The sequence below is a fragment of the Astatotilapia calliptera genome, chromosome 16, assembly GCF_964374335.1.
Source record: "Astatotilapia calliptera chromosome 16, fAstCal68.1, whole genome shotgun sequence".
Taxonomy (NCBI): domain Eukaryota; kingdom Metazoa; phylum Chordata; class Actinopteri; order Cichliformes; family Cichlidae; genus Astatotilapia; species Astatotilapia calliptera.
Window position 1 is genome coordinate 27852742 of NC_137437.1, and position 26098 is coordinate 27878839.

Here is a 26098-nt window from a genome sequence, read left to right on the forward strand (position 1 = left end):
CTGTGCAGTACCTGAGTTACACTAAAAGCCCGTCCTGGATTTTTCTTCAGGATTTTTTGACAAGACTAAGAGAAAATATTTTTTTCTATACATATTTTTGGAGGATTCAACCCCATGCTGATTTGTTTATGATTTATTAGATGACTATTTTTTCAGTTAAAGATACCACAGGTTGCTACTATTAACTGTGCACACATACATGTAATAAGTGCCTGTAGAAAATGTGTATAAACCTTGTTACAACACCACAGAAAATATTCTTAGTCAGCCCTGAACTATAAAAAAGAACATATGTGACAAATTTATGGCTGCATACTTATGGAAACAATTTTATTTACTTAAGATTGTTTAAAACAAGTATTAAATAGTTTACTTGCTTATGTCACTTTTACATGAACTCTGCTGACCTTCAAAGGGTTCAGTTTCAGTGACAGACACACTGGGAATTATCACTCAACTGCATGCTTTTCTTTTGCTCTCAGTACTTTCAGAGATGTTCATCTTCATTTGCTTGTATTTGAATAGAAATGGGCAACCTCCAGGCTAAAAAATAAACCAGAAACCTGCAGCACTTCTGATGTTTGCTTGAAGCTGGCTTCTAAAGTTTAAAAAAAAGGGTAAAAGACTTCATGCAGTACTTGTTTTATAGTCCTGTGGTTGTTACAACAGAAATGTTCACAAAACCTTTCACGGGATGTGTTTTTTAGAACCCCAAACTCCATTTGGATACAGGAAGGACTTGGGAATGTGCTGCTTTGGATAACAGGTTTAGAACTACTAGCTGTCTCGGGGATCAACTGTTACTGATTTAAGTCACTGAAGTGCCGCTGGTTACTTTTAGATCATTAATGATGGATTTGCCTGAAAAATAAAGTGTGTTGTTACAAGGTTATTTAACACTAATTAGTAGGGATTTGCATTTGTGAAACTTTGATGGAACTTGCTAACAATGTAGCTAGAATTAGCTTAGCAAGTCTGTTTCTAGTCTTTTTGTTTCTTTTTTGGTGTTTTCAGTTTGGTTTATTCATAGTTTCTGATTAATGTTAGGTTAAAGTTTTGATTTCCTGTTGTTTACCTGATATTGTTTCAGTATTTTAGGTGTTGTTCTTGTAACTTTAGAAATCAGCTCACTGTTGTGTTATTTAAATGTGGTTCCTTGTGTTTGTTACTCTAACCTCTCTGCGCCCTTTGATATCATGTTTAGTGTGTGTTCTCTGGGTTTTGTATTTTGGTGAACTTTAGATATTTTGTTTGGTTTCATTGTTCTTGTTCATAACTTGAGATTTTGATTTATACACTAGAATTCTGATCCCTTAGTTCATGTATTTGACTCCTAGTCACTGTTTATAGAGCCTGAGTTTCCTCAGTGGCCCTTTTGTACAGTGTAGTTTGTTTCTGTGTAGTAGTTAACCTTTGAGTTACTTCCTATTATATTTTGGTAGTTTGTTGCCTCCTGTTTAGGTTCAGTTTTCATCCTTCCCTGTCTTGTTGTCTTGATTGTCCTACCCGTGTCCAGTTTGACCCAGCTGTCTCCACTTCCTTGATTACCCCATATGGCTAAAAGTACTGTCTTCCTTCTGTCTTTATCACAGTGTCATCAACCACCCTGACATGAAGATGATATTTTAAATATATTTTCACACAGAATTCATTTTCCTTCATTACCAAGTGATCAGCTACATGGCCCAGTGACAGTGTTAGGAATAATATACTGGGTTTTTATCATTTATCATTATCTTTGATCTATTTCTGTATTTAAATTAATATAAAGACTTTACATAAACATAACTCACTTTTCATTCACTACTTGATGGCCATACTGGCTGTGTGGGATATTTAGGGAATTTGCATCAGCACAGTGATAATGACTCAATGTCTGAATTCCTTTTGTAAATCGGCTTAATTAAAATTTGCAGTTGAAGAGGCATTTGACACTTGTCCATTTTTAATAAGCGGGAACCTTTGATGGTTACCTAGTAAACCAAAATTCACTCGACGTGGACAGTGATGAGCAGCTTTCAGTGTATTTTTGGATGACGCGCAGTCAAATTCAAGTGGTTTAAACTGATGCAAGAAGCTGATGGTGAATGAAAGAATTAGATCCCAAAACATCACAACACTTTTTCCTTCCTTCTAACAGCACTGCTTGGTTTTATTGTCCTACACAAACCTGCAGTGTGAGCAAACTTTATGTGGCATTGTGCATTGAATGGAAGGAAACAATTTGTGTTTTGTCTAAGCAGGTTTATGTTCGCAGACCTCCTTCCTTGCCTGAAGGGACAGAATAACGAATATATGATATCTGTGAGATGCTCAGGCCTTGTTCTTATGTCACTAGGTGAAACTCAAAGAAACCTGACCCCACAGCTTTGCGTGGCTGGCTGGTTTCTCTAAAATAACGTATGGCACCAGTCTCCTCCTTGCTCCACTGATTTATGATGGGATGAAGATTATCTCGGTGCTCTGCTCTTTTAAGTGCTTCCAGGACTGTATGATTAAGGAAAAACAAACATGTTGAAATATCTATTTGCAAGGTTTTAAGGGCAAGTTCTACTGCAGAGAACTCATTTTGAAGGCCAATCATTCCACTGTAGCTGTGCTCAGACTTTCAGACTGTATTTGTAGATGGCATTTCCACTACATAATTACAGTGTTGTGGGATCTGAAAATACTAACTCATCAACTACAACTCCAAAGGGTTAAGAGTTCAGTTTCAGGGTGGAGAAACAGCCTTTGGAATATTTTGTGTAAACTTTATTTTTGTAGATCTTTTAATTCACAATTTACAAAGTCAAGTCAGCCTCTCTCTCTGAAGACTCTCTGAGCCTCTGTGCTGACCAATGACTGAAAGGCCAACATAATAACACATGTAACACCCAGCCAAGTTACAAAATTGGTACACAAGAAGTGGAGTGCACCATCAGTTGTGATGTCACTTTGTGCACATGTTGCATCATGAGGGTGAAAATGGCAAGCAAAAACTAGGTGTCAGACTTAAAGGAGATCTGTGGAACATCTACCATGAATAAACCATCCTACTGGACTGGCGCTGACTGTAGTTTTCACCAGTGTTGGTCAAGTTACTTGAAAAAAGTAATCAGTAACTAATTACTGATTATTTGCCCAAAAGAGTAATCCCGTTACTTTACTGATTACTTATTTTCAAAAGTAATTAATTACTTAGTTACTTTTTAAAAACACGATTTATAACCTGAATAGGTAATAAAGCGATAGATCTTTCAGCCCAATTCTACTTTTTCTGCATAATCCATCATACAAAATGTAATCAAATGGAAAAGTCTCTTTTTAAAACTTGTTTTATTAGTTTTGATCTTTTAGCTTTATGCATCAAGCAAAAATTTAATTATATGCAACATTCTCTGACTGGAAGAAATTTGTTTAACATTTAAACCTATCTTCTGCACATTCCAGCACATAAAATAAAATATTTTTTTGTGTTTACATTCAGTCTTTCAAATAAATGCAAGTAAAACACAGCATAAAATAAATAAAATCAAAGACTAGCGGTCCTTTGGCTCTATTTTCACCTGTAAAGCAGGAGTGGCGTAGGCGTAGGTTTACCCTGGTGCAGGTGTGCCGCAGCGGTCAGTTGAAGAATCATTACCTTGTTGCGCACTCGGTGCTTGCTCAGAAGTTAAGGAGTTTTTTTCGCTGTAAATAGAAGTTTTCTTCCCATGCAGCGATCAGCAGACGCAAATGTTTTTGTCACTTTTTATAGAATCAAACTCAAAGCAAGGTCAGTACTTCCACGCTTTAAACGCTGCACGCTCATACTCGCTCCTGCACTCGATATATTATCCATTGTTGATCTGCACACAGCTGTTGCCACCAACGTTGCACTCGTTTACGTCATTGTCATGAGACACTCTCGCAAGAAAATCACGGTTTTAGTAACGCAGTAACGCAGCGTTCCTACGGGAAAGTAACAGTAATCTAATTACCGTTTTTGCAATAGTAATCCCTTACTTTACTCGAAAAAGTAATCGGATTACAGTAACGCATTACAAGTAACGTGTTACTGCCCATCTCTGGTTTTCACTGATAGTCGAATGCTGTTTGGTTAGACAGGCTTGGGTAGATGAAATCCTCATGTGGAACTCATGTCATGTCTGTACTGTTATTCAACAGTTAGCTTAAGTGTCCTTTGAAAGCCAAGGTCTTCAAATATAAATCCTCCACTGGCTGCTCGAGGAAACCAAGACAATCAGATAAGTCCTTAAAAGATTAGAGAAGAAGTTGCATAAAGCTCCGACTTTGAACCATCATTAAGAGCCCCAAAAAGGATTTAAAGTGAACTGACTCATGGGGTCAAAATTTCTCACACAGAGTCGAAATGAACCTTGGAAGCCAGACGCAGGCATACTTTAAATCTTAAAGTTAGTTCTATTATGTACAGGAAGTCAGTGGAGAGGAGCCAGGGCTGAAGTGATGTGATGCCATCTGCTGAAACCAGTTAAAATCATGCTTATTTCTCTGAAAAAAGAAAGGAAAGATGCTTAGGTCAGTGTGGCCTACACAAAAATGCAAGTTAGCCTAACCAAAGGAACGTTGGTAGGAACTGACTTGCCCATTCTCCCTGTGGTGTTTACCCAGTACATTTCTCTTTGCCAGAATAACAGATCTATCATTTCAATGTACACAAGAATATTAGGAAAGGCTTCATTTCAACTTAGCAGACAAGTGTACAATCATGCCCCTGTAATCCGAATGACACAGCATTCATTTTAAAGGATGCAGTGAGTGAGGGAGATGAGTGGGCGCATTCTTTGTGCTGGTTATGACAGGAAGAGGAAAAGTATAGAAAACATAAAAGAGAAGCAATCAAAATGCTTCTGAGCAATAACTAACACAAGGTCATACACATGCCTGCTCTCTCATTCACGTAAGCCTTTAATCAGACGAATCCTCCTAACTTCAATCAAACTATGGCATTCCTCAACGGCCTACTCATGACGAGGTTCTCAGACCATCTGACCTCCAGTTTGGCTGCTAATAGAGAATAACTAAGGAGAGGTCATGATCTGGGTTAAAGACTGACTCTGGGCTCTCAAACCCCGGAGGAAGGTCCACAATGCTGCCCTTCTTCACAGACATTCTCTGGGCTCTCTGCCAGTTGATCATAATTCTTGTACTTCCAGAGTTTAGCAGGGTACGCCTGCCCTTGGGCCAGCAGCGGCGGGATGGGCCAAAGCTCTGTCGGAGCAGTAGGTAACCCTGACTCGGGTCATTTCCCTCTGATCTCAGTAGGCATAGAGCTCAGAGCAGGAAACCTTTGATGAGAAACTGAGCAAAGCCCCCAGAGAAAGGCACAGCAGCTCAAGCCAATGAATCGCTTTATTATGATGACCTGGCCTCAGAGGTCAAAGAGCAAAATGTGACACACTCCGATACAGCTTCAGAAGGGCTCAGATGTGTTTGGAATATATTGTGGATTCATTGTGGACACATGTTACGACAGTTTTGGGCTTAGATTTATTTACAGGAGCGCCATCGTAGTATAAAGAGTTTGAAATGATGGATATATTATTTTGCAGTTTGTTTAGTGACCTTAGTAACACTTGGTGACATGTCTGTTATTTTTATTGTATTTTATTAAATTATTTTTTATAAACATTACATATGTTCATCTCACTGCCCTGATAATTAAATTAACCAGATGGAGAAACACATTTATAAGCCAGAAACACACTATATACACTGATCCGCTACAAAATCAAATCAAATCAAATCAAATCAAATCACTTTTATTGTCACATCACATGTGCAGGTACATTGGTACAGCACATGCGAGTGAAATTCTTGTGTGCGAGCCCCACAAGCAACAGAGATGTGCAAACACAACAACACAAAGGAGCAAAATACAAGAATGGCCAACCTGAAACTAATAAATATATGTACAATATATAATAGTGTATGCATTTCTGGATGTGTATACTAAATATTTTCCTACGTGTGTGTGTGTGTGTGTGTGTGTGTGTGTGTGTGTGTGTATACACATTTTTACAAATTAAATAGTAAAAAAAAAAAAGAAAAAAAAAAGAATAATAATAATAATAATATAATATATAAAATATACAGAGTTGAATATGTGCAAAACAAGTGGCATTTATATACAGTGTGGAGTGCATAATGTTGAAGTTCCAGTAGTGAAGCTGAGGTGTCTATGACGTGTTCAGCAGTCTGATGGCCTGATGGAAAAAGCTGTCTCTCAGTCTGCTGGTACAGGACCGGATGCTGCAGAACCTCCTTCCTGATGGAAGTAGTCTGAACAGTTTATGGCTGGGGTGACTGGAGTCCTTGATGATCCTCCCCGCTTTCCTCAGGCAGCGCTTCCTGTAGATGTCTTGGAGGGAGGGAAGCTCACCTCCAATTATCCGTTCAGAGCACCGCACTACTCGCTGGAGAGCTTTGCAGTTGTAAGCGGTGCTGTTGCCATACCAGGTGGTGATGCATTCAGTGAGGATGCTCTCAATGGCACAGTGATAGAAGGTCCTGAGGATGCGGGGGCTCATGCCGAATCTTTTCAGTCTCCTGAGAAAGAAGAGGCCCTGCTGCGCCTTCTTCACTGTTTTGTTTGTGTGTACTGACCACGTAAGATCCTCAGCCAGATGTACACCAAGGAACCGGAAGCTGCTCACTCTCTCCACAGCAGCGCCGTTGATGGTGATGGGGGTGTGTACTTCTCTGCACCTCCGGAAGTCCACTATCAACTCCTTTGTCTTTGCGACGTTGAGGGTGAGATGGTTGTCTTGACACCAGTGGGTCAGGGCGCTGGTGATAAGACATTAAAAACCAACATTAAAACCACTGATGGAAAAATCAGGGGGTCAGCATCCAGGAATATCTGAAGGTTTTCATGTCAGTCCCTAGTTGTTGGGATATTTGGCTCAAAGTTGGGGATGATCCAACATTCCCACATTATTCTGAGTTTGGCCCCATTGTTTTTTTTACCCCCCAGGGGCAAAAATAGAAATTTTATGTCAAATCTCAAATAATAAAAATCATGGCACACTATCTTGATCTTCCTCCATAAATAAAGGGGTTTTTTTCTAGTTCTAAATGGGCATCTACAGGTGATGATGCACTGATGGAGGATTGCGCCACATATAGTTAAAGCAACGAATCTGTTTTACCTAAAGGTAATTTTTTAAAACCAGTTGTATAAATTGTAAAATGATTCATGAATAATAAAATTACCTAAAGATAAGCTGCATGTAAAGAAATGGCATCCACAGTATCTGATGTGTGTGTGTATTACATTGCAGAGTTATTACAGTCCTGGTGATTTTCTTTTGAGTCTAAAACCTTTTTGGGGGTGCCTAATGTGTTGTTTTTTCTGGGGGTTTTTTGAGTGGGAGTTTTTTATGCAGGAAAATCCCTGCAAAGTAATCCTGGTCCAGATATCCTTCTGGATCCATGGACTCAATTCATGCATGGAGTGGAGGGAATTTTCTGCCTTCATGGAGGTATGCAGTCACAGGCTGATCTGGTTCCCTCAAGCCTCAACAGTTGTGTTGCTAAAAGAGAAGGACAAGCTTTTATAAAACTGTCAAGTCCTTTAAAAACAATTCCTCTTCATTTCTTTAAGGATATATTATATTTCACTTATTTGTCATTAACCTTTACAGGGCATTGTTTGGCCCATACAGTCCCTATAATTTACTGCTTTTTATGTTTGCAGCTCTGAGAAGTTATTTTAAGGCTTTATAGTTCCATTTGTTCCATGTGGGTCAACTGAGGGGATCCGTCTTTCATCCACTTGACCCTCTGCCCCTGTGATGGAAGTTGTTTTGTCTGGTAGCGGCCACGGTGCAGGGTGTGAATACTACCGACCAACAGCTGATTCCTAATTGCATTCGACCTCATAAGCAGTTGTATCTTAGAGCAAAGAGATGTTGTCCACCCTCAGAACAGCTGAGCCAAACAAAAATAATGTTTAGCAACTCTTTGCTTTCAGTCCCTCTTTTTCCTCTAAGAACTTGTTGACAAACCTGGCAGCAACAACCAAACCCCCCTCAGTCTTTTCATCAAATTAAATTATTTTTTTTTATTAAAAATCATTGTGTTTGGGAGTGTAACTTCCCAGAAAGCTACTTATTTCCTCAAAAGAACACTTTCTGCTCATTTATAGAGTCATAAATAATCCTTCTTTCTCTCATTCTGGGTCTTGCTGCAGCCCTTCAGTTCATCAACTGTCTGAAACAAACAGCTTTAGTTTCCCCCTCTTTAAACCAATTTTCTACTGATTAGCTGCCCCTCACAAACAAGAGGTTTGACCAGCAGGTGGATGGGACATATTTGTTTGAGATATTACGTAGAAAAAAACTAAGTATTAAAAAAGATGAGATTTAAGAGCTGAGCTTTTGGCTCACGTGGATTACTGCAGGTTTCATGCGAACATCCTGCAATGGAACAGCAGAAAGCACAACAGGTGCACTTTAAAGCATCACTGGCTAATAATTTTATATGAACAGCTGGTGAAACGATAACGTTGATTGATACTTGATGCTACGCTCGCTGCCTTTTGGAGCATTATTATTTACAGCCCGTCCAACAAGTTTGTACGAGAGGGAAACTGAGTCTTTACTGTAAAACGCAAATTTTGTGTGAATGAAACAGGCAGTATGTGTGCGTATGTGTGTGTCCTGGAGCCTGTTTATGATGTGAAGTCGTGTGCTTCAGAACACACCATTTCTCCCCAGCTGTGTGCTTTGTCTGATCATCCGTTTCTGCCTCACTAACCTCTTGTTCTCCTCTCTGCTGAGGCTCCTTACCCCGGGGCTATTTTTCTCCCATCCTCTCTCTAAGAGAATAAGGAATTCCAGTGGCAAAAGCAATCAGTGGGCTCCACTTCGAAGCAGTCCCCAGCTGAATTCACTGTCAGATTAAAAGTGATTTCTTCGCTCTCTTTTCTGCATCTTTTCTTCTACCCCCGGCCCCTCATGTGGCATCTCTTTTCTGCTCTACACCTCTCACTGGCTTTGCTTTCTTCTCTGCAAGAGCCCCCTCTTCTTCTCTGATGTTCCTTTTCTTGTGCCACCTTTTCTCCCGCCTCCTCTTTCCTGCTTTATGTTGCCCCTCAGACCTGTTTCTTCAGGGCCGGCCTGCCACTGTTAATTTTGGCCAGTGTACCATCTAACTTTAGAAACTGCGCTGTATGCATTTTGCTGTATGGAGTATCCTTTTTCACCTGACTTTTCAGATGGGATTTTCCCCCCCTCTTTCTTTTGTTCTAAGGAAGGCTGGAGGATTGTGTGTAAAAGTGCAACTACTAAAATAATCCATTATCTTTTCATTAGCAGAGGGGCACACAGACAGTGATGTATGCAGAGGAAAGACAGGGCTTCAAAGCAAAACAAATGCTGCTCCTTTATTATTGAAGCATATGCACTGAAGCTATCACACGGCAGTCTAAAGACACCTTACTTAAAGGCAAAGGAAACAAGTGTGAAGGAAAATTGGTTTAATTTGACACCACATTAACTGTGATGTTATATTTATGCTGAAGAACCTCAGGAGTTTTTTTAACCTGACACAGAGTGTGAAATCTAAACTGAAACATAAGAAGAATAATTTCGAAGACTGAAAGCAGGAACATTTGCACAAGCATTTTCTTTACTTGGTGAAAGTTCTTAACAAAGCCCAGAGAAAATTTATGGATGGAGTACGCAGAAACCTTGAGTTTAATACAACTGTAGATGTAGACTGTCCTTGGGCTGCTTCATTCTCATGTTCTTAGTGTTTTTCCCTTTATGCTGCATCTGTATCTCCTGTTTGTCTGTGTCGTTGTGCATTTGTGTGATGTTGAATAATTGGAAAACTGAGTTGCAAGCATAAACTATGTAAAATATATACCTTTAAGTACATATAGCCACTGTGATGTTACCCATCGATCTTGGACTCCACATTCACAAAGTTTTGGCTCGACCAAGTTGTTTCTTTATTTCTAAAAGTGACCATTTTGGATGAGAGAATGGAGTGCTAACTTACCAGCTGGCTTTATTAGACAGAGATACCTGCTGATTACTGCTCAGTCGATTCAAATCAGTTTATTTATATAGCATTTAAACATATAAGACATAAAAACACTGCACAGTAAGTAAAACAAACACAGGATGACAAATTGATGAAAAATTAATACAATTACAGGCTGAAAATAATACTACAAAATAAAATAAATAAAAAGGATTAATAAAAAAACAGTCAAAGTGGCCGTGCCCCTAATTAACAAACTTTAAACAGGTGAATTAAAGAATATTCTCCTCCATTCTTTGGTTTCTCATATAAACATGTTTAGTTTTGCTGTAAAGTTGGACTCTATGGGTTGTGGGTTTGGTGCATTTAACCGATGAAGATTTCTGAAAGCAAAGAAACTGAATGAAAACCTAGTTGCTGGTTTGCAACTGAGAAAATAGTTGACGTGTGCAAATAGTGAAGTAGACTGTAAGTAACCCTGAAAACCAGTCAGGTTAAAGGAATTACATGATGGAGATAGTTATCAACATGGTTTAAATGCTGTTTTGTTTCCAGTAAGAATTAAAAGCAACTACGTCCCAGGTCCTGGATTGTGACCATCTGAGGAGAAGTTAACTTCAGAGTTAGACTGTTTAAATTTGCTTCCTGTTTTTTGGTAGTGACTTTCTTTGGGCATTTTTTCCTCTTTTCTTTGCCTGTGTTTTTCTTTCTTTGTGATTGTGTGCCCCGTCTTCATTAGTTTTACCTGCGCCCAATCAGTTCTCTGATTGTTTCTCGGTCACTCTGTATTCTTAATTCTTCAACCTCCTTGTGGTTGTTCAACTGCTTCCGTTTTGTATCATGAAGTAAGTTTTGGGTTAAAGTCACTGATTGTTCCTGTTGCTCGCTTGATCCTGTGTCTTGATTTGGGCCCTTTAGTGAAAAACCATCATGACTGCTTATAAAAAAAAAAATCAATCTGGTCTGTTTGGCATTTTGAGTAACATCATGGACAATAATTTAACATTGTATTTAGTAAAATTTATTGAATTTGTTTATTTTACTGAAGGTAGAATAAAAAAGAGAGCACACCAAATTTGATCCTGCCCGTTAAAATTCTTGCTGGATTATATGCTGGACTTCCAGGTTGGTGATGAAAACACCACCTGCAAAAAACTGATATCCTTTAAAACCAACAATTAAATCACTGATGATGAATCATTTTTAGCACAAATTCAACAGACTATGTGAAGTGTGTTAAAAAGTAAAGCTACAGGTCCATTTCTCTTCTTAATTAGTATTTACAGATGTCAAACATCAAATGACGTATTTATGAAAATAGCTTAAACCCAATAACCATGTGAGGCATTTATTAAAATGCTCTCATATAGTCTGTATATAAAAGATAGATGCAGCCATGGTGAGGTCACCCATCGGCATGTGTTTGAAGCATCGAATTCATCTTTATAGCTGCCACTTTGGTTTCTAGAGCCAGACGTTGCTGTATTAGACGCAGAAAATAGACACATTAGAGTCTAATGTGTGTTACTTTTTGCACTGAGGGTAAGTATGGCACTGGGGGTGATTTGTAGGCAGATTCAGGTCCAGTACTTATTCATGTTTCAGGAGATGAGTTGAAATTGCTAGCAAGCTTCACTCCTCTTTCCTTTATTAGTGTCTTCCTGTTTTTGAAATAAGCTGCAACCCCTAATAATTCAATCTTGGTATGAGTTATACAGGTGACTTATTTACCCCCCCCCCCCCCCCCCCAATTTAAGATATATCTGTTTTCAGTAACTTGTATGGATGAATATGTGATAGTGTTTGGTTTCAGTTTTTCTCAAGAACAGTCTGAGAAAATACACATTAAATGAGATTTCGAATGCAGTGTAGCCTCACTTTCATGGTCTGTCTCCAGGGAACACAGATCAAAGAAGACACAGCAAGCAGATTTAGACAGAAAAAGAGGAGATAGTTTATTTGAAATGTACAAAAGCTATATACACATGCACACGCACGCACACACACACACACACACACACATACCAAGCATAGTAAAAGTGGATGGTAGCATACACACAAACATTTAAAAGGCTACTTTCAGCAATTTCAGCAAACATAATAAAACAGAGGAATTTGCAGACCTAGTTTGCCCATCCTGTCCGAAAACAGGATTTCATTATCAAAGTCTGAGTCCTTTCCTGGACTCTGCAGTTCATTGAGAACCCAGGGGAGAGACAGGGTGCACTGACGGGGGTATGAATGTGTTAATTAGAGTTGGATCTCTACTGAGAACACACAGAGGTACTTGTATATTCTTTCAGAGAGTGCTCCTCATCAGATGCGCAGGGGTTCATGTGCCCTGATGGACTAACACTGATGCATATCCTTGTCCTTTTCAATCATTTACCCTTGTGAGATGGGACCATGGAGAATGAACGTCTCTGATCCAGAGGGCAAAGAAGGAAATCACATTTCACATCCTCACAATCTCAGATTATGACCAGAAAGCACTTCAGTTCTGTGGATGACAATGCCTAACAACCATGTGTTTAAACTAGGGCTGTCAAATATGTTCACTTTGTAAACTGCATTCAGTGAAATTTTATGACACACACACATGTTGGTAACACATTTCAAAACATTTCAGATGGTAAACATTTATTACATAACGACATGCTCCAGCAAACACAGCTTTTATTTCCTCTGCTGCAGGATGGTTAAGTGCATATATGAACTACAACGGCAGTTTATTTTTTTTCCAATACTGGCATTTATTAGGGAGCAGAGATACGCTGATATTTACTGGAACTTATTCGACTCCCAGACTCAAATACTCGAATGAGTGCACGCACATGTAGTAACATGCTAGCTTTACCTGACAACATCTGCACCGAACCTCATTTTTATTTTTTATTTTGTTTAAATTTTGGGATTTCTGTGGTTGTCTTTGGCTTGGCATGTTTCTCCTGTTTGTACAGCAGCGTCTAACCTTGCTGTACTACACATGCTTCTGTTATCCAGTTATTTTTCATAACTTATTTAACCTGTTTCCGTTGTTTAATGGTTGTCAGCAAACAGTTTCTACTGTGGCTACATTACTATGACCTCTGGGAGTATTAGTGTGTTATATATCCACCCAGATTCTGGTAAAGCCAAAGGAAAATATAGTTTAGCATAACCAACTGATTAAAAAAAAGAAAAGAAAATGATAGAAGAAAAAATAATTGAATGACTATTGAAAATCATGACCATCCCTGGTGTATAATTTGGCCTCAGGCTTTTTTAAAAATTTATTTGGTCACTGTGTCAAAGTAGTACTGCAGGCTAGACCCTGCCCCGCCTATTTGGTGCTATGGTAGCTCAACATGCCCTCCCATCTATGCGCATTCATGGATGTCAGCAACAGGAAGAGGCACTGAGCATGACACTGATGAAGTCAGACAAAGTATTAAAAGCAAGGAGCTGGGACTGGGGTGGGTTAAAAGCAACTTGCAGATGTGTTGAAAATGTAGAAGGTAGAGCTACTTAATCAGATCACCCTGTGTGAGGTTTGCCAGTTAGTTGTAGTAAAGAACCATAACATGGGCTGAAGAAACTGCTCCACGCTTCCATAATCAGTTTTTGCAACTGCCTATTATCGTTTAGTTAAGTCAATACAAAATGAATTTATCATTTATAAACTGTTTGACAGCTCTAGCTTAAACAGCAAGTGTGTAACATATCTTAGACCAGGTACCATACAGTATCATCTACAAACATAACAGTCTATCCACATATTGTGTCCATTTCCTGATAATTCGGTTTTTGTGTCATATTCAGATTCTCACACTTGATGACCTCATCAAGGCACTATGTGAACTGCTATCAGTGCACCACTTTTTAAAGGCCTATTACGCTGGCAAATACTGAATGGCAATTGTTCTTGATCTGTTTATATACCCTGGGCTATCATAGACTTGTAGCTAAAAAGTATGGCTTTTTAACAAATGATAGAAAATGGTCCTTAACCGTATCTATATTTACTATTAACCTTTTAATGTAACATATAATCTGAAACAAATATTACAGGATAAGCATATTACTATGAACAGTGTAGAAAAAGTTTATGTAATGAGCAGTTTTGCATTGTACAATCAGTGCTTTCTTGTATAGTCTTTATATTCCTGATATTCATGGTAAGAATGGATGGATGATGAGGTGTTTGATTGCTCTCAGCTAATCATGTTGAGGAACTTGCTTTCCTCAGCCAGGGCTGTGAGCATAGAGTTCATGTCACCGATGGCCATGTTGCCAATCCCTGCCGGTACAGAAGCGAGGGTGACAGAGTTGCGGGGGGTGGTGAGACGTGAGGAACTCTGAGAGAGGCTCTGCAGAAGGCCTGGACTCAGGGTGCCCGACATTAGGCTTGAGTGGTCTCCGTCATCAAGCATGGTATCAAAGTCGATCTGGGCGTGCTCTGTGGCCCCAGATCCACTGGTGGAAGAATCCACTGTGCTGCTGGAGACCTGGTTGACGCCTGGTGAAGCCATGTTGGCTGCAGAAGTGTTGTTGCTGGAAGGAGCCTGACTGGCACATGGGGACATGGGAGCATCAAAGCTGACAGAAGGTGGCTCAAACACGTGAATCTGACCTGTGTAGAACACAGCGGAGTTTGGATTTTCTGAGTTGCTGTCATGGGCTACTGACCCACTGGGCCTCTTTGGGCTTGCCTCAGAGGTATCATTACCTTGACCGGGGCAAACATCCGATGACTTGAGCAATCGGCTCGGTTGTGTCATGCTAGACCCTCCGTGTGGTCTGGCAGTAGACCTGGGCTCTGTGGGAGGCCTGGGTTGTAACATTCCTCTGCCTCCATTTTGGACATTGTGCTGCTGTTGGGAGATAACGTAATTTTGCTGAGGATCCACTTGGCTGACATAAGAATAGACATCAGTCTGTGTCCTTGATCTGTAACTTTGGACCTCTTGATCTGCCATACTGTTGCGCGTAGGTCTCATGCTAGTGCTTCCAGATATAGAACTTGGGATTGCTTCTTGGCCAAACCCTTGCTGAGGACTCATTTGGTTACTAAAGTTCACACTGTTGCATTGTCTCTGTTGTGGATGCTGCTGTAGAGAGATGTTCATCAGCCTCTGGTTGCTGTGGTTTGCATACCCCTGCATAGATATATTCTGACTCATAGGCACAACTTGCTGGTTGTTGCTCAAGCCCTGACCTTGCGTCTGGAAGGACCCAAAGTTCTGCCTCTGCTGTACAACAGCTAGATTCCCCCTGAGAGGATGCTGCTGCTGTTTGGGAAGCTTGGCTGTGGTGTCCACTGTTCCTGAACTCACCTCATTCCACTGCACTGGCATGTTATTCTTGTTCATGTTTTCTGATGGTGCTGCAAAAGGCTGCTGAGCACCTCCCGGACCCATCTGGCAGGACTGCACATCCTGATTGGACTGAGCCATCATGGTATCCACCATGGCCATCCTCCTCTGCGCAAAAAATGATGCTGGTGGAGCCACGCCTGTCTGGTAGCCCTGAGTCTGACCGTGGGAATTATAGTCGGTTTGTCCCAAGTTGTGAGTAGAGGGGCCAGAATTCTGTGACCTGAGGTACTGTACCACATCGTCTGGAAGCACCATATCATCCTCTCCACCCTGCTCACCCCCAACCATCATTCCATCTACCGCCATGTTCTCCATGGCTACATTCTCAGAAATGCTTGGTGGTCTGGGGGCAAATGGGTAGCGTTGCAGGCTTCCATCAGAGCGAGTATAGCCCTGTGTAGCCAGTGTCTGGTGACGTTCTGCAGCTGGTGGAGCATTCATGGGGTTCATGCTGCTCATGCTGTTGTAGCGCTGGACCCTTGGAAGGGAGAGAGGGTCCAGTGTCGTACGACGCACTGGATCACTTGCACGGCGTGGCAGATTGGTGGGTACTTCGTGGGGCATCATGCTCTGCGTGCCATATCCAATATCACTGCACCGTCTTGGTACAGTTCCAGAGGGTGGCTGATGGAAGGGATGCGATGAGCCTTCTTGGGAGTCGCTGTAGAGTGCCATGCGAGTCCTTAGGCTCATTCGTTCCATGTTGGGAAGAGGAGTAGGTGGTGCTCCACCAATGGCAGCAGCATACTTTGCCTTTAGCCGATAATGTTGTGCTGGTGTAAGACTGAGAAGGCTTGGAAGGCCTGCTCCACCTCCTCCGCTGACACCGCCACCTCCGCAGTGGCTGGCCTCACTGGATCGACGAGACAGGTCAGTAGAGATTGGGTCATAGGAGTCAGCTGAACTGATATTGTTGTGGCGATTAGCGCCAAACTGGGATGTCCCACTGGAGCGACGGCTGGAATAGCACGGGGATATACCAGAGGAGCGCCGGCTTAGGGTGTAAGCAGAGCTGATGGTGCTGGTGGTGCTGTCACGGCGCTCGTTCAGCTGGTTCAATAGCGTCACTTCACATGACAACAGGTCATCCATGCGTTGGCCAGGGTACGAACCACTTAAGTTACTCATGTTGGAGTTCTCCAGCAGGGACCCTGGCAGATAAAAAGATTAGAATAAATATTATTATATTATAACATTATATATGCACATGAGTTTATAATTACAGAGGAAGCATTTCTCAGCATCGCTGTTTTTGGTCTTTATAGCTAGTGTCCACCTTCATAACAACTGTACAGGGACTGAAAGCTAGAGCACTGTCCGCTTTGTTACATGTACAGGGAGCTGTAGCTCCTAGCTGTCTGCAAGGCTTAACCTCACCTGATTAAACTCACCATCACTTTTGGAACAAATAATACGGCTGTTGTGTAGTTAACTGTACTGACAGACTGTCCAAGAAGTCTGTGCTCCAGTTTGGGTAGTAAAATTCTGGGATTTTACTGGAATGTACTGAGCATTTATTAGCAGGTTTCTGTATGACAGACAAGTTTTGGATGTTCCTTATTAGTGCTAGCATTAGCTTACTGCTCCAACCTTTAATTGAAATATGATCACTCATTTAAGAAAAAACTAAGCAGCACATATAACTAAAGCTTAGGCTTCAAGATGGGTATAAATGGTTCATTCCATCTCCATCTCCAACTTCACAGTCTATGACAGTACAGCCCAATATGAGGTGTTTCTTCAACATGTAGTCCTTACCAACTGCAGGTATGGGAGGCAGCTTCATGCTAATGCGTTGGCCCTGCAGCGGCTGTGGCGCAGAGTTAACCCAGGGGCAGGGGTCCCTCACCGTCTTCAGCCTTTCCTTCTTGATGTTTTCCAGCTTGATGGTGACTGCACCACCGTGACCCGTGGCTTTCCTCAACTGAAGCCCCATCCCAGCCTGCTGGCCCCCAGTGGGAACAGTGGAGTCAACCATGGGGCACTCGTCCTGTGCGCTGAGGTCCCCGAAGCTGCCCCCGCTGTGCACGGCCATCTCTACCCCACTGTCGTTGTTGTTGGCGCTGCTGAGAGGCGATGGCTCGCTGCTACATGACGAGTGGCCACCAGGACTGGACTGATACGTCTGGAGGAGGACAGACGAAAGTGTCATGAATCAAAATCCAAGAGGTTAGTAGATCATAGAAATATTCACTTTGCTGTTTGAGTAAATGAAAAAGAAAAGAAAATGATTAAAAAGTGAAATTTAAAAATGAATATAAATGAAAGAAAACTAAAACACAGCCTTGTGCCAAGCTAAAAAAAAACCTATTAGATATTCTTCAATATTAAATAATTACCACAGTTAAAAAATTCTGATTGTGATGGTGTTTTGTAATAACTAATGTAGCCCTATAGCTTCATACTCTTGTGAATTATAAAGGAGGTTTATTTATTTAAGAAAACAAGTGGATAATAGAAAAGTTCTGTGAGCAGCACACATGCTACACAAGTCCCTGCCTTTCAGTATTAATGTGACAATGACTTTTATCGTTGGTTGAATATTGAGCTCATAGATATAAAAATCCAGTGTAATGGCAGCGTAAGACTGTCTTACATGCAAAGGAGCAAGAAAATATATGAACATGGATTATCATGCACCATACATTTCCACCATACAGGAATTTGAAAAAAAAAAAAGACATTGAAACAGGCTGCGTGCTCACCTCAGTGAAGTCTGTCCATTAGCAGGGTTTCAAAGGAAAGAGAGAAGCAGGTTCAGACAACAAACAGAGAGTGAGTTTGAAAGGACGCATGCAGGTCCAGCAGGGAACCTCTCACTAACAATGTTAGTAAAAATGTAAGATAACTGTTGTTCCCCTGTTTTAAAGCTCACCCAGAGCCACTGTCTCGTGTAACCGATAAACAGGACTCACCATAGAGTTCTCTGTCTTAATAGACTTGACTTGTAGGCAATCTTCCCCTCCCCTAGAGGTGCTGTTGGCCTCCACCTTGCCATCTACGGCTCTTGCGCTGTGCTTGGAGTTTGCCTCGTTCTCCCCATTGCCTTTGGGTGGCTGTAGCCTTGGGGGAGCGTCACTTCGTTGTTTCTTGGTCACGTGAGCTTCGGGTCCATGGACCGTCTTGACGTGCTTCCTGAGAGAGCTTGGGTCCGTGTAGCGCTTGGTACAGCCCGGGATTTTACACACATATGGTTTCTGCCAAGATGGATTCAACATGATTTTTACTGTGGCAAATCTAAATCTTAGCTGACCTTTCCGGCTGCTCAGATGAGATCCATGTGTGAACTTACCTCATTGGAGTGTGTGCGGTTCTGGTGCTTCGCTCGGTCTGAGGCATTTGAGAAAGCCTTGTTGCAGCCTTCGTGCTCACATACATAGGGTTTCTCCCCAGTGTGGGACCTGAGATGGGTCTTGAGATTCTCCAGGCGGGAGTAAGCTTTAGAACAGCCCTCAAACTGCAGAGAGACAGACAATGGGACAGACGGACAATGAGATTGATGCTTGAGTGCTGTTGTTTTGTCTGCAGCTGGCCAGAGAAAAGAGCCGGAACACAACAACAAAAACAACACGAAAAAGCTCTTTTTGTTCCAGTTTTTAAATGTCATTTACTCTTGGACTCTTGCCCACCTACTGTGGTGTGCCACACAAAAGCAAAGCTCTGCTACACTTTTGGTAAAAAAAGGGCTATTACACAAAAAATCCAAACTAAGTGTGAGGTGTGGTAGAGCTCTTTGTCTGGTGCACTTTGTTGAGACAAAGAGAAGTCTGTGTTTAGCCTTTGTATTCACTTATACTGTACAAGCTATAATTTGGTATTCCTTCTGAGCAGTCATTGTGAGTGTAATTGGCTCTGAAATTAAAAGAGAATCAAATTAGAGCAGCCCAGAAAGGGGATGAAAAAGTCCGAAGACTCATCCTTAAAAAGAAAAGACTAAAGGGGAGTTAGGAGAAGATGCATGTGGGATTTGTGTGCAGAATATACAGCTTGGTCTTAATAAGGACCCATGGCCCCCTGCTTGTCTGCAAATTTTAATTACACACCCACACTGTCAATCAGCTTTCTTAACTTTATCCTTCACAAGTCATCTGTTTTAATACATTCATGAGAGGCCCAGAGTGAGCTTTGAAGCCAAGCAAACAGGCCCCTCAATTTGATCTTCACACAGCAAATGAAGGCTTCAATGAAAGCCCATGATTTATCAAACACGGGAAATATAGTGGTGGTACGCACAAAGAAAATCATATCAAGTTTTTTTGTAAGGGAGTTTTTTCCACAGGCGAAACTGACGCACTAAAGGGCTGACATTCTTTGACTGCTAAAGCGGCGGAATAAATTCCAACTTCAACTAGTTGGTTAACATGTTAACAAGAAGGTTAAAGGGCCTCTCCAGTGTTTTTACACAGATCAATGAACCAACTGTGAGAATTAAAGTCAGTGTGTATAACTAGTTGTATCATGTCTGCTGTGGCTCTGCAGGAACTTTAGTGAATGTGAGAGGAGATTTTGTGTCTGCCTTCTCATTGTTATGCACACACACATTGTTAAAAAGCATTTTTGCAGATCACACCTAGGTTTATGGTTTTGGAAACAAAGTTAATACATCATTGCTTAACAGGTGGGTTTTATAACCTATGCCATATATGTTATGAAAGGAATTCTTCTCCCCCCCTGTTGCCTTTTGCTGCTTATAGTGGATCGTTAGGTTTTCTCTGTATGTCTGTATTTCTCTGGATGTCACCAACTATGCCAAATAGCTTGCATTGCAATCCGAGCTGGAAAATGGTGCTGGCTGCATTATGGGAGATGATGGCTTGTGATACCAGTCAGCAAATTACCAAGAATACGAGGCGCTTACCGTGCACTTATGGGGCTTCTCCCCCGTGTGTCGCCTCATATGGACCACCAGCATGTACTGTGCCTTGAAGGGCTTTTGCTCCCGTGAACACTCCTCCCAGCGACACACAAACTCTTTCTTCTCACCGTGGATGTGGTCATTGTTGATATGCTGTACATACAGATTGATTCCAGTAAATTGTCACAGTTCTATGATACTTTTCCCTAAAGATGAAAATAACGTAACAAAATGCTAAAGAAGAGTCAGCAAATTCTTGTCTTTTTCCCACCAGAATAGGCTCCCGCCTCATGTGTCCATGCATGCTTGACTCACTGACATCACTCTGCAATCCATTATAGCTGACAGTTATTATGCCTTTGTCAATAGTAGACAAAAGCTACAAAGGCTGTGTGTGTGTGTGTGTGTGTGTGTGTATGTGTGTGTGTGTGTGTGTGTGTGTGTGTGTGTGTGTGTGTGTGTGTGTGTGTGTGTGTGTTTTTTCAGGCTGTGTTTGTGTTCACATTTCTCTTGGAAAAGGAACTACAGCGGATCCTTGTAAAAAGTGATCAAGAAGAGGATTTCCGACTGCATTCCTTCATTTCCTTCATTTCCATGGATCATGAGGTCAATCGAAACAGTTTCTATGTGACTTTTTAACTTGCACTTTAAATATGCAGAAAGTCTTCAGAGAAATTAGACAGTACTCAATTATCAAAGGCGTGAAGAGTAAAAAGAATGGCATGCTGGAGTCCAACGTACATACAGCCTAAAGCACTTCAAGGCAAAATGTCCTCAGCTACAGCATATTTAGTCACATGACTTCTGCTGCAGTCAAACATGATTTCTCTGAACAGACACATTTCAAAACACTTGTCCCGTCCACCGCATTCAAATATCCACACACCCAGAGGAACCACCTCATTTCCTGAGGACATCCAAGCCTACAATGCTCCACTTATGTGGCCACTTCTTCACCAGCAGAAAAGGTCTGTGGTTAGCAATTCTACTGAGGGCTATTCTGGGAGGAAGGAGGAAGAGGAGGAGGAATGGAAAAAAGTGTGTGGCCCACGCAGAGGTCTCTATTTTCAGGTTACACACTACTGTGAATCCGTAATTTGGAGGCTCTTGAAACAGGATTACTCTGGTCAAACAGAAACCACAAGAAACCCACAGGTGTGTGTGTGTGGTGTGTATGTGTGTTTGTTTTGGTCTCTTTTCGCTGATGATGTTTGAACCTCATGTGAAACCCCAGATGTGCTCAGAGAGGTGGTGTTAGAGGTCACACCCATGTAATTTATACTTTATAGAAAACAGGAACATAAACGCACTGTTGGCACTGTTTATCAGCACAGTCCTCTACTGGTCCACAGAGTTTGCAAAGTTGTTAAAGGTAACTCTGGTCCTGTGTGTAGCAGCTTATAGCGACCTGCCCACCTCCTCCCATTGGTCTGTAGGTCTATGGACCTGACATATGACTCTCCTACTGCTACTCGGAGGTGACTCACTGCCAGTCAGAAAGTGTAGAGAAGAGAAGTTGGCCTGGAAAAAGCAAGGGTGCATAACCCCAAAGTTGCTGGCATGACGATGGATTTATGGCCGGCCCTTTGGGCTTCGGGGGTTGGGGGTGTTGCTGGGAGTAAGAGGTTAGGGGTTAGGGGTCTCTGGGCTTGTGGAGGGGTGGGCACAGCTGCAGGGCTTGGGCTTGAATTTGGTAAGAGCCAGCAGGCTCATTAACATTACGCGTGTCGACCCAACAGAAAGAGACCGGTCACTACTCAGCTTTCTGAGTGGACCCAATCAGCATGGATTTAATTAGGAGCAGAAGAGGAATCTGAACTTTTGAGTTTTTACACAACAACAGTAGTCTATCCACTGTCATTGCAAACAAAACAGCAGATACTGACAACATAATGAGCAACACAACATAGAACCCTAACAACCACCAGGGATTAAGGAGGGTAGTATGTATTTCTTTAAAGGAATTTCTAATTTAGCAGTTTTGGTGTTTCCCAACGTTAACTGAGTATTTTTTTTGCAACTCTCAACCATTTTAGAATATATTTTAAATTCATAGACAATGCTCTTATTTTGAAAAAGTTGGTTACTGCTAACAAGGTCCCCAAAAGTTGATTCTGTCCATCTAGACAGTGTTTTCAGTGTGAGAACAGAATCAGCTTTTTAGGATTTCCTTTCCTTGATGATTGAGGATGCATTAAGACATGCTAACAAGGTCGTTCTTGTTGTGGTCTGTGATGTCTCGTATTGGGACAGACTCTAAATCCATCTTTGGAGTTCCTGTTCTGCTTTTAAAATCTGTTTCTGGATGAGCAGTCCAGAACCTGCAGCAGGTGCAACTGGTTTAAACTGACTGAGGCTGCAGGGCCGGTTCCTGAAGTCTATATTACTTATTAATCTAATTAAGAAAGCTTGCACGTCCCCGTTCACCACTGCAATATAATCTAATCCTGTGGGAATCGCTGGATTTATGTCCTCTGTCTGCTGGCTGGCTGTCATTAAAAAACAAACAAACAAAAAAATCCAACTGAGTACTCAAAAACTCACATGAACGAGTTGGTCCTGGGTATCGTACTCTTTGGAGCAGCCATCCCAGTGGCAGTTGGTTTCATAGATGGCCTCTGGCTCCTGTTTACACTCATCTTTATCCAGATCTTCACTCAGGTCCAGGATCCCCCCACCGTGGTCCTGGAGACAAAGTGTATGATACTTCAGATATCAAATACGTGCATCCAATTTAAATGAGTTAAAAAAACAAAACAAAAAACAAGACTTAACCTTTCACAAGTCATTAAGAAGCATTCCGCACTATTTTGCATTTCTCTTATCTTATCAACCTCTTTATTACAGAGGAAGAGTTGTAAAAAAACACACCTCTTGTCACATATTAAAGCTGCATTTGTATCCATTACTTATAATCAATTAGAGACTAATTAGCAACCTAACTTTAAGGTGCACCACTCTCCCACTTTAAGGAGCTTATTATTTTCTCACCTGAGACGATGGTGAAATGGGCAGTGGACCCTCTGCTTCGGTCTTCACCTTTGACCTCTTCGTGATCAGTGGGTTGACAGTGCTGCTGACTGCTGGATCTCCACTGGCGTTCTGAAAGACATGAAGGAACAGAGGAATGTGTTTTTAACTGGTTGTCATTACCTACATTTCTTTTTATTGAAGGAAAATTAGTTAGAATTATCGTTCTTAAAGGGACAGTACACCTAGAAATATATATATATATTTATTTATTTACACGTTTATCCTTGGGCCACTAGTTTTGCTTGTCAATCCTAATGCCCAGTTTACATCAAGCTTTTGGTGTTTTGATGTTTGCCTTCCCTTGAATATAATGGAGATTACTTTTTGGTGCTTAAAATACAAAATACAAAACAAAACAAAAAACACAAATCCCAAATCCTTATTTTTACAGGTTTTGATTTTAAAATTTTGAGTTTGTCTCTTTAAATATTCAGCCATCCCTTGACACTGGAAATATCTCATTCATAATTTATCAGCCAACCATTCCATTACTCGTAATACAAACCATCCCTAACCATTCATTCATTTGTGAACTATTAATCTTCCCACTCCCTCACCTTTTAATTAAACCAACGACTGAGCACCAGACTCTACTGCTTTCCACACCACAGGGAGCAGAGGGGAGTCACAAAGTTACGCTGTGCCGCTGCAAAGAGATGTGACAAGTCCTGGTTGCACCAGGCACCACGGTTCATAAGTCAGACTAGGACCCGCCGCCGAGACTAAACAGTTTAGACTGCTTTATGATCGCCAAAGCCGCAAGGAAATATGAAAGAAGAGGAGTTATTACCCTCGCTACAGATTGGGAGAGGAGGCAGGGTCGGGGCTAGAGGAGTATGTGAGTGTATGTGGGGGCGACGAGAGGGCTTTGATCTGCCGACTGATTCTGAAAAGACAAAGACTACGAAGGCCTGTTAAAGCTCTAATGGAGAAGAAAAGAAAGGATGGATATGAGTGTGTGTGTGTTTATTGAGGTTCGTTGGAGGAAGTCCAACAATGGAGAGGGGGGTCTTCTAATCCCACCCAGAACACTACAGTGCAGTTCTAGGGGCCTCGATGATTCATTCAGTTGGCTGGAAACCAAGAGGGAAATATGGTTCTGATCACTACAGAAATAAAGCTGTGTGTGTGAGTGTGTGCAGAAAGGTGCAAATATACAGTACACTCCAGCACACTTGGATTCAGCAGACACAGTGCTGAAACAGAGCTGGAGGCAGTGGCGTGTAGTGTGAGATGGAGTGATTCACCAAGTGGGAAGTTTACATTACGAGGGGCTGCGGTGTTGACAGTGGGCTGATAAAGTGGAGCAGAGGAGACAGTGGGAAGTAAGACAGATGGAACTGGGAAGGAGCCTCAAACATTTTTCTGACCTGAGACATCATTTGTAAAAATACTTCATGATAACTCATGCAATTAGGCTTTGTTCCAGCACCTCAAATCTATGTCTCGGTTCACTATCTTCTTTTTACGACTATTTGTTGGAGTTTTATAGCTTCTAAAATTATCTAAAAATATCAAAAGAATGTGGAGAAACAGCAGTTTGGACATTTTGTCCAAGATGCCTGCGTATCGTGTTGCAGAGATATCAACTTGTGTTTGGTTTATTTTACTTGTTATGGTTGCTATGTTTGTTTGTTTTTTACATTTTATTTTCATCTGTAATTAAAATGTGTATGCTATTACATTTGAAGAATTCTTTTCAAAGTATTATTTTACAATTTCTCTTACCTTTATCTACGGTCAAGTTCAAGAGACACTTAAACTCTTTGCAATGTTTTATGTATCAGGACAAAATAAAAATAATCATTTGCTCCTTATTAGGTCTTAAATTTATTTAAAGACAAAACATTAGATGAACAACAACATGTGAAAAATGAGACCGTGGCATTAGTAACAGCGTAAAAACTAAGTACAGCCCAGAAATTCCAAACAAGTCATATTTGTTCAGTCTTTTTCTAATTGTACTGTCATGAACATTAGCATAACAACTGAGGCCTGCAGAATCTGAGGTGTAGCTGCAGAGCATTGCACATTCTGAGCTCAGGGTGAAGTTCCCTTCCCTGGGAAGACTGGCAACTGTCTAGGGGATAGTGTCCGGTGAATGTTATAAAGGTTTTGCTTGTTGGAGAACCACAAGACTTAAACTTTGTTTATTCTATTAATGTTTATGTGACCTAGTGATCACAAAACATTAGAATCATGACATAAAAAGTGAAAATTTGGTAATCAGAGAAAATCTGTATTCATCCCAAGCTTACATATCCGTATAATGCAATCTGAGGTATAACTTTAAAATATAAAGACATGAATGTTACCTGGTTTGCTTCGGAGTTGGTGCTATTGTGGGAGGACATAGGTGATGCAGTGAGGGGGTGTTGACGAGCAGAGAACGAAGATGGCGACTGTTGAATGAGAGGAGGCGTGTGGCCAAAGGCGTTGAGACTCCTTTGCTGGGACAACAGCTGCTGGTAGGCAACGGGGTTGATGTGATGGGGGAAGCTGAATGTCGGGCTGAGTGAGGGGGTGAGAGGAAAAAAGATATTTTAAGGCTAACATGGCTGGAGACTTTTGTCTACTAACATTAAAGCAACTGGAATCATGGTCGCATTGTCCCTCACTACCAAGTGAAAATAGATAAGCTAGCATTCTCCTTTGAAGCAAGGACCATGTAGTGTAACCTGGCACTGCAGGAAAGTCGATTTTACTCTGAATCTAAAATGCCTCATAAAGACCAAGTCAACGACTACAGAATTGTTTTTTTGTGTGGTTTCAGTCCAAATCCCGGACAAGCCCCCACTTACACTGCACCTTTACTTCCAGTGCAACCTTACACTTTAAGTGATAGTTGTAAAATGCT

At 41.3% G+C, this 26098-nt stretch overlaps 1 protein-coding gene across 1 annotated transcript in view; it reads right to left on the reverse strand.

Annotated features, from left to right (window-relative positions):
- Positions 1-12910: 12910 nt before the first annotated feature.
- The window catches only part of gli2a (GLI family zinc finger 2a), an 81858-nt gene continuing 68670 nt past the window's right edge, over positions 12911-26098 (reverse strand). The window contains exons 7-14 of the mRNA XM_026144175.2: positions 25557-25752; positions 23200-23310; positions 22753-22893; positions 20212-20361; positions 18646-18810; positions 18269-18550; positions 17112-17478; positions 12911-16504 (exon numbers count right to left, since the gene is read on the reverse strand). Coding sequence (XP_025999960.2) covers positions 14190-16504; positions 17112-17478; positions 18269-18550; positions 18646-18810; positions 20212-20361; positions 22753-22893; positions 23200-23310; positions 25557-25752 — 3727 coding nt within the window. The 3' untranslated portion in view covers positions 12911-14189. The remainder of the gene's footprint in view (positions 16505-17111; positions 17479-18268; positions 18551-18645; positions 18811-20211; positions 20362-22752; positions 22894-23199; positions 23311-25556; positions 25753-26098) is intronic.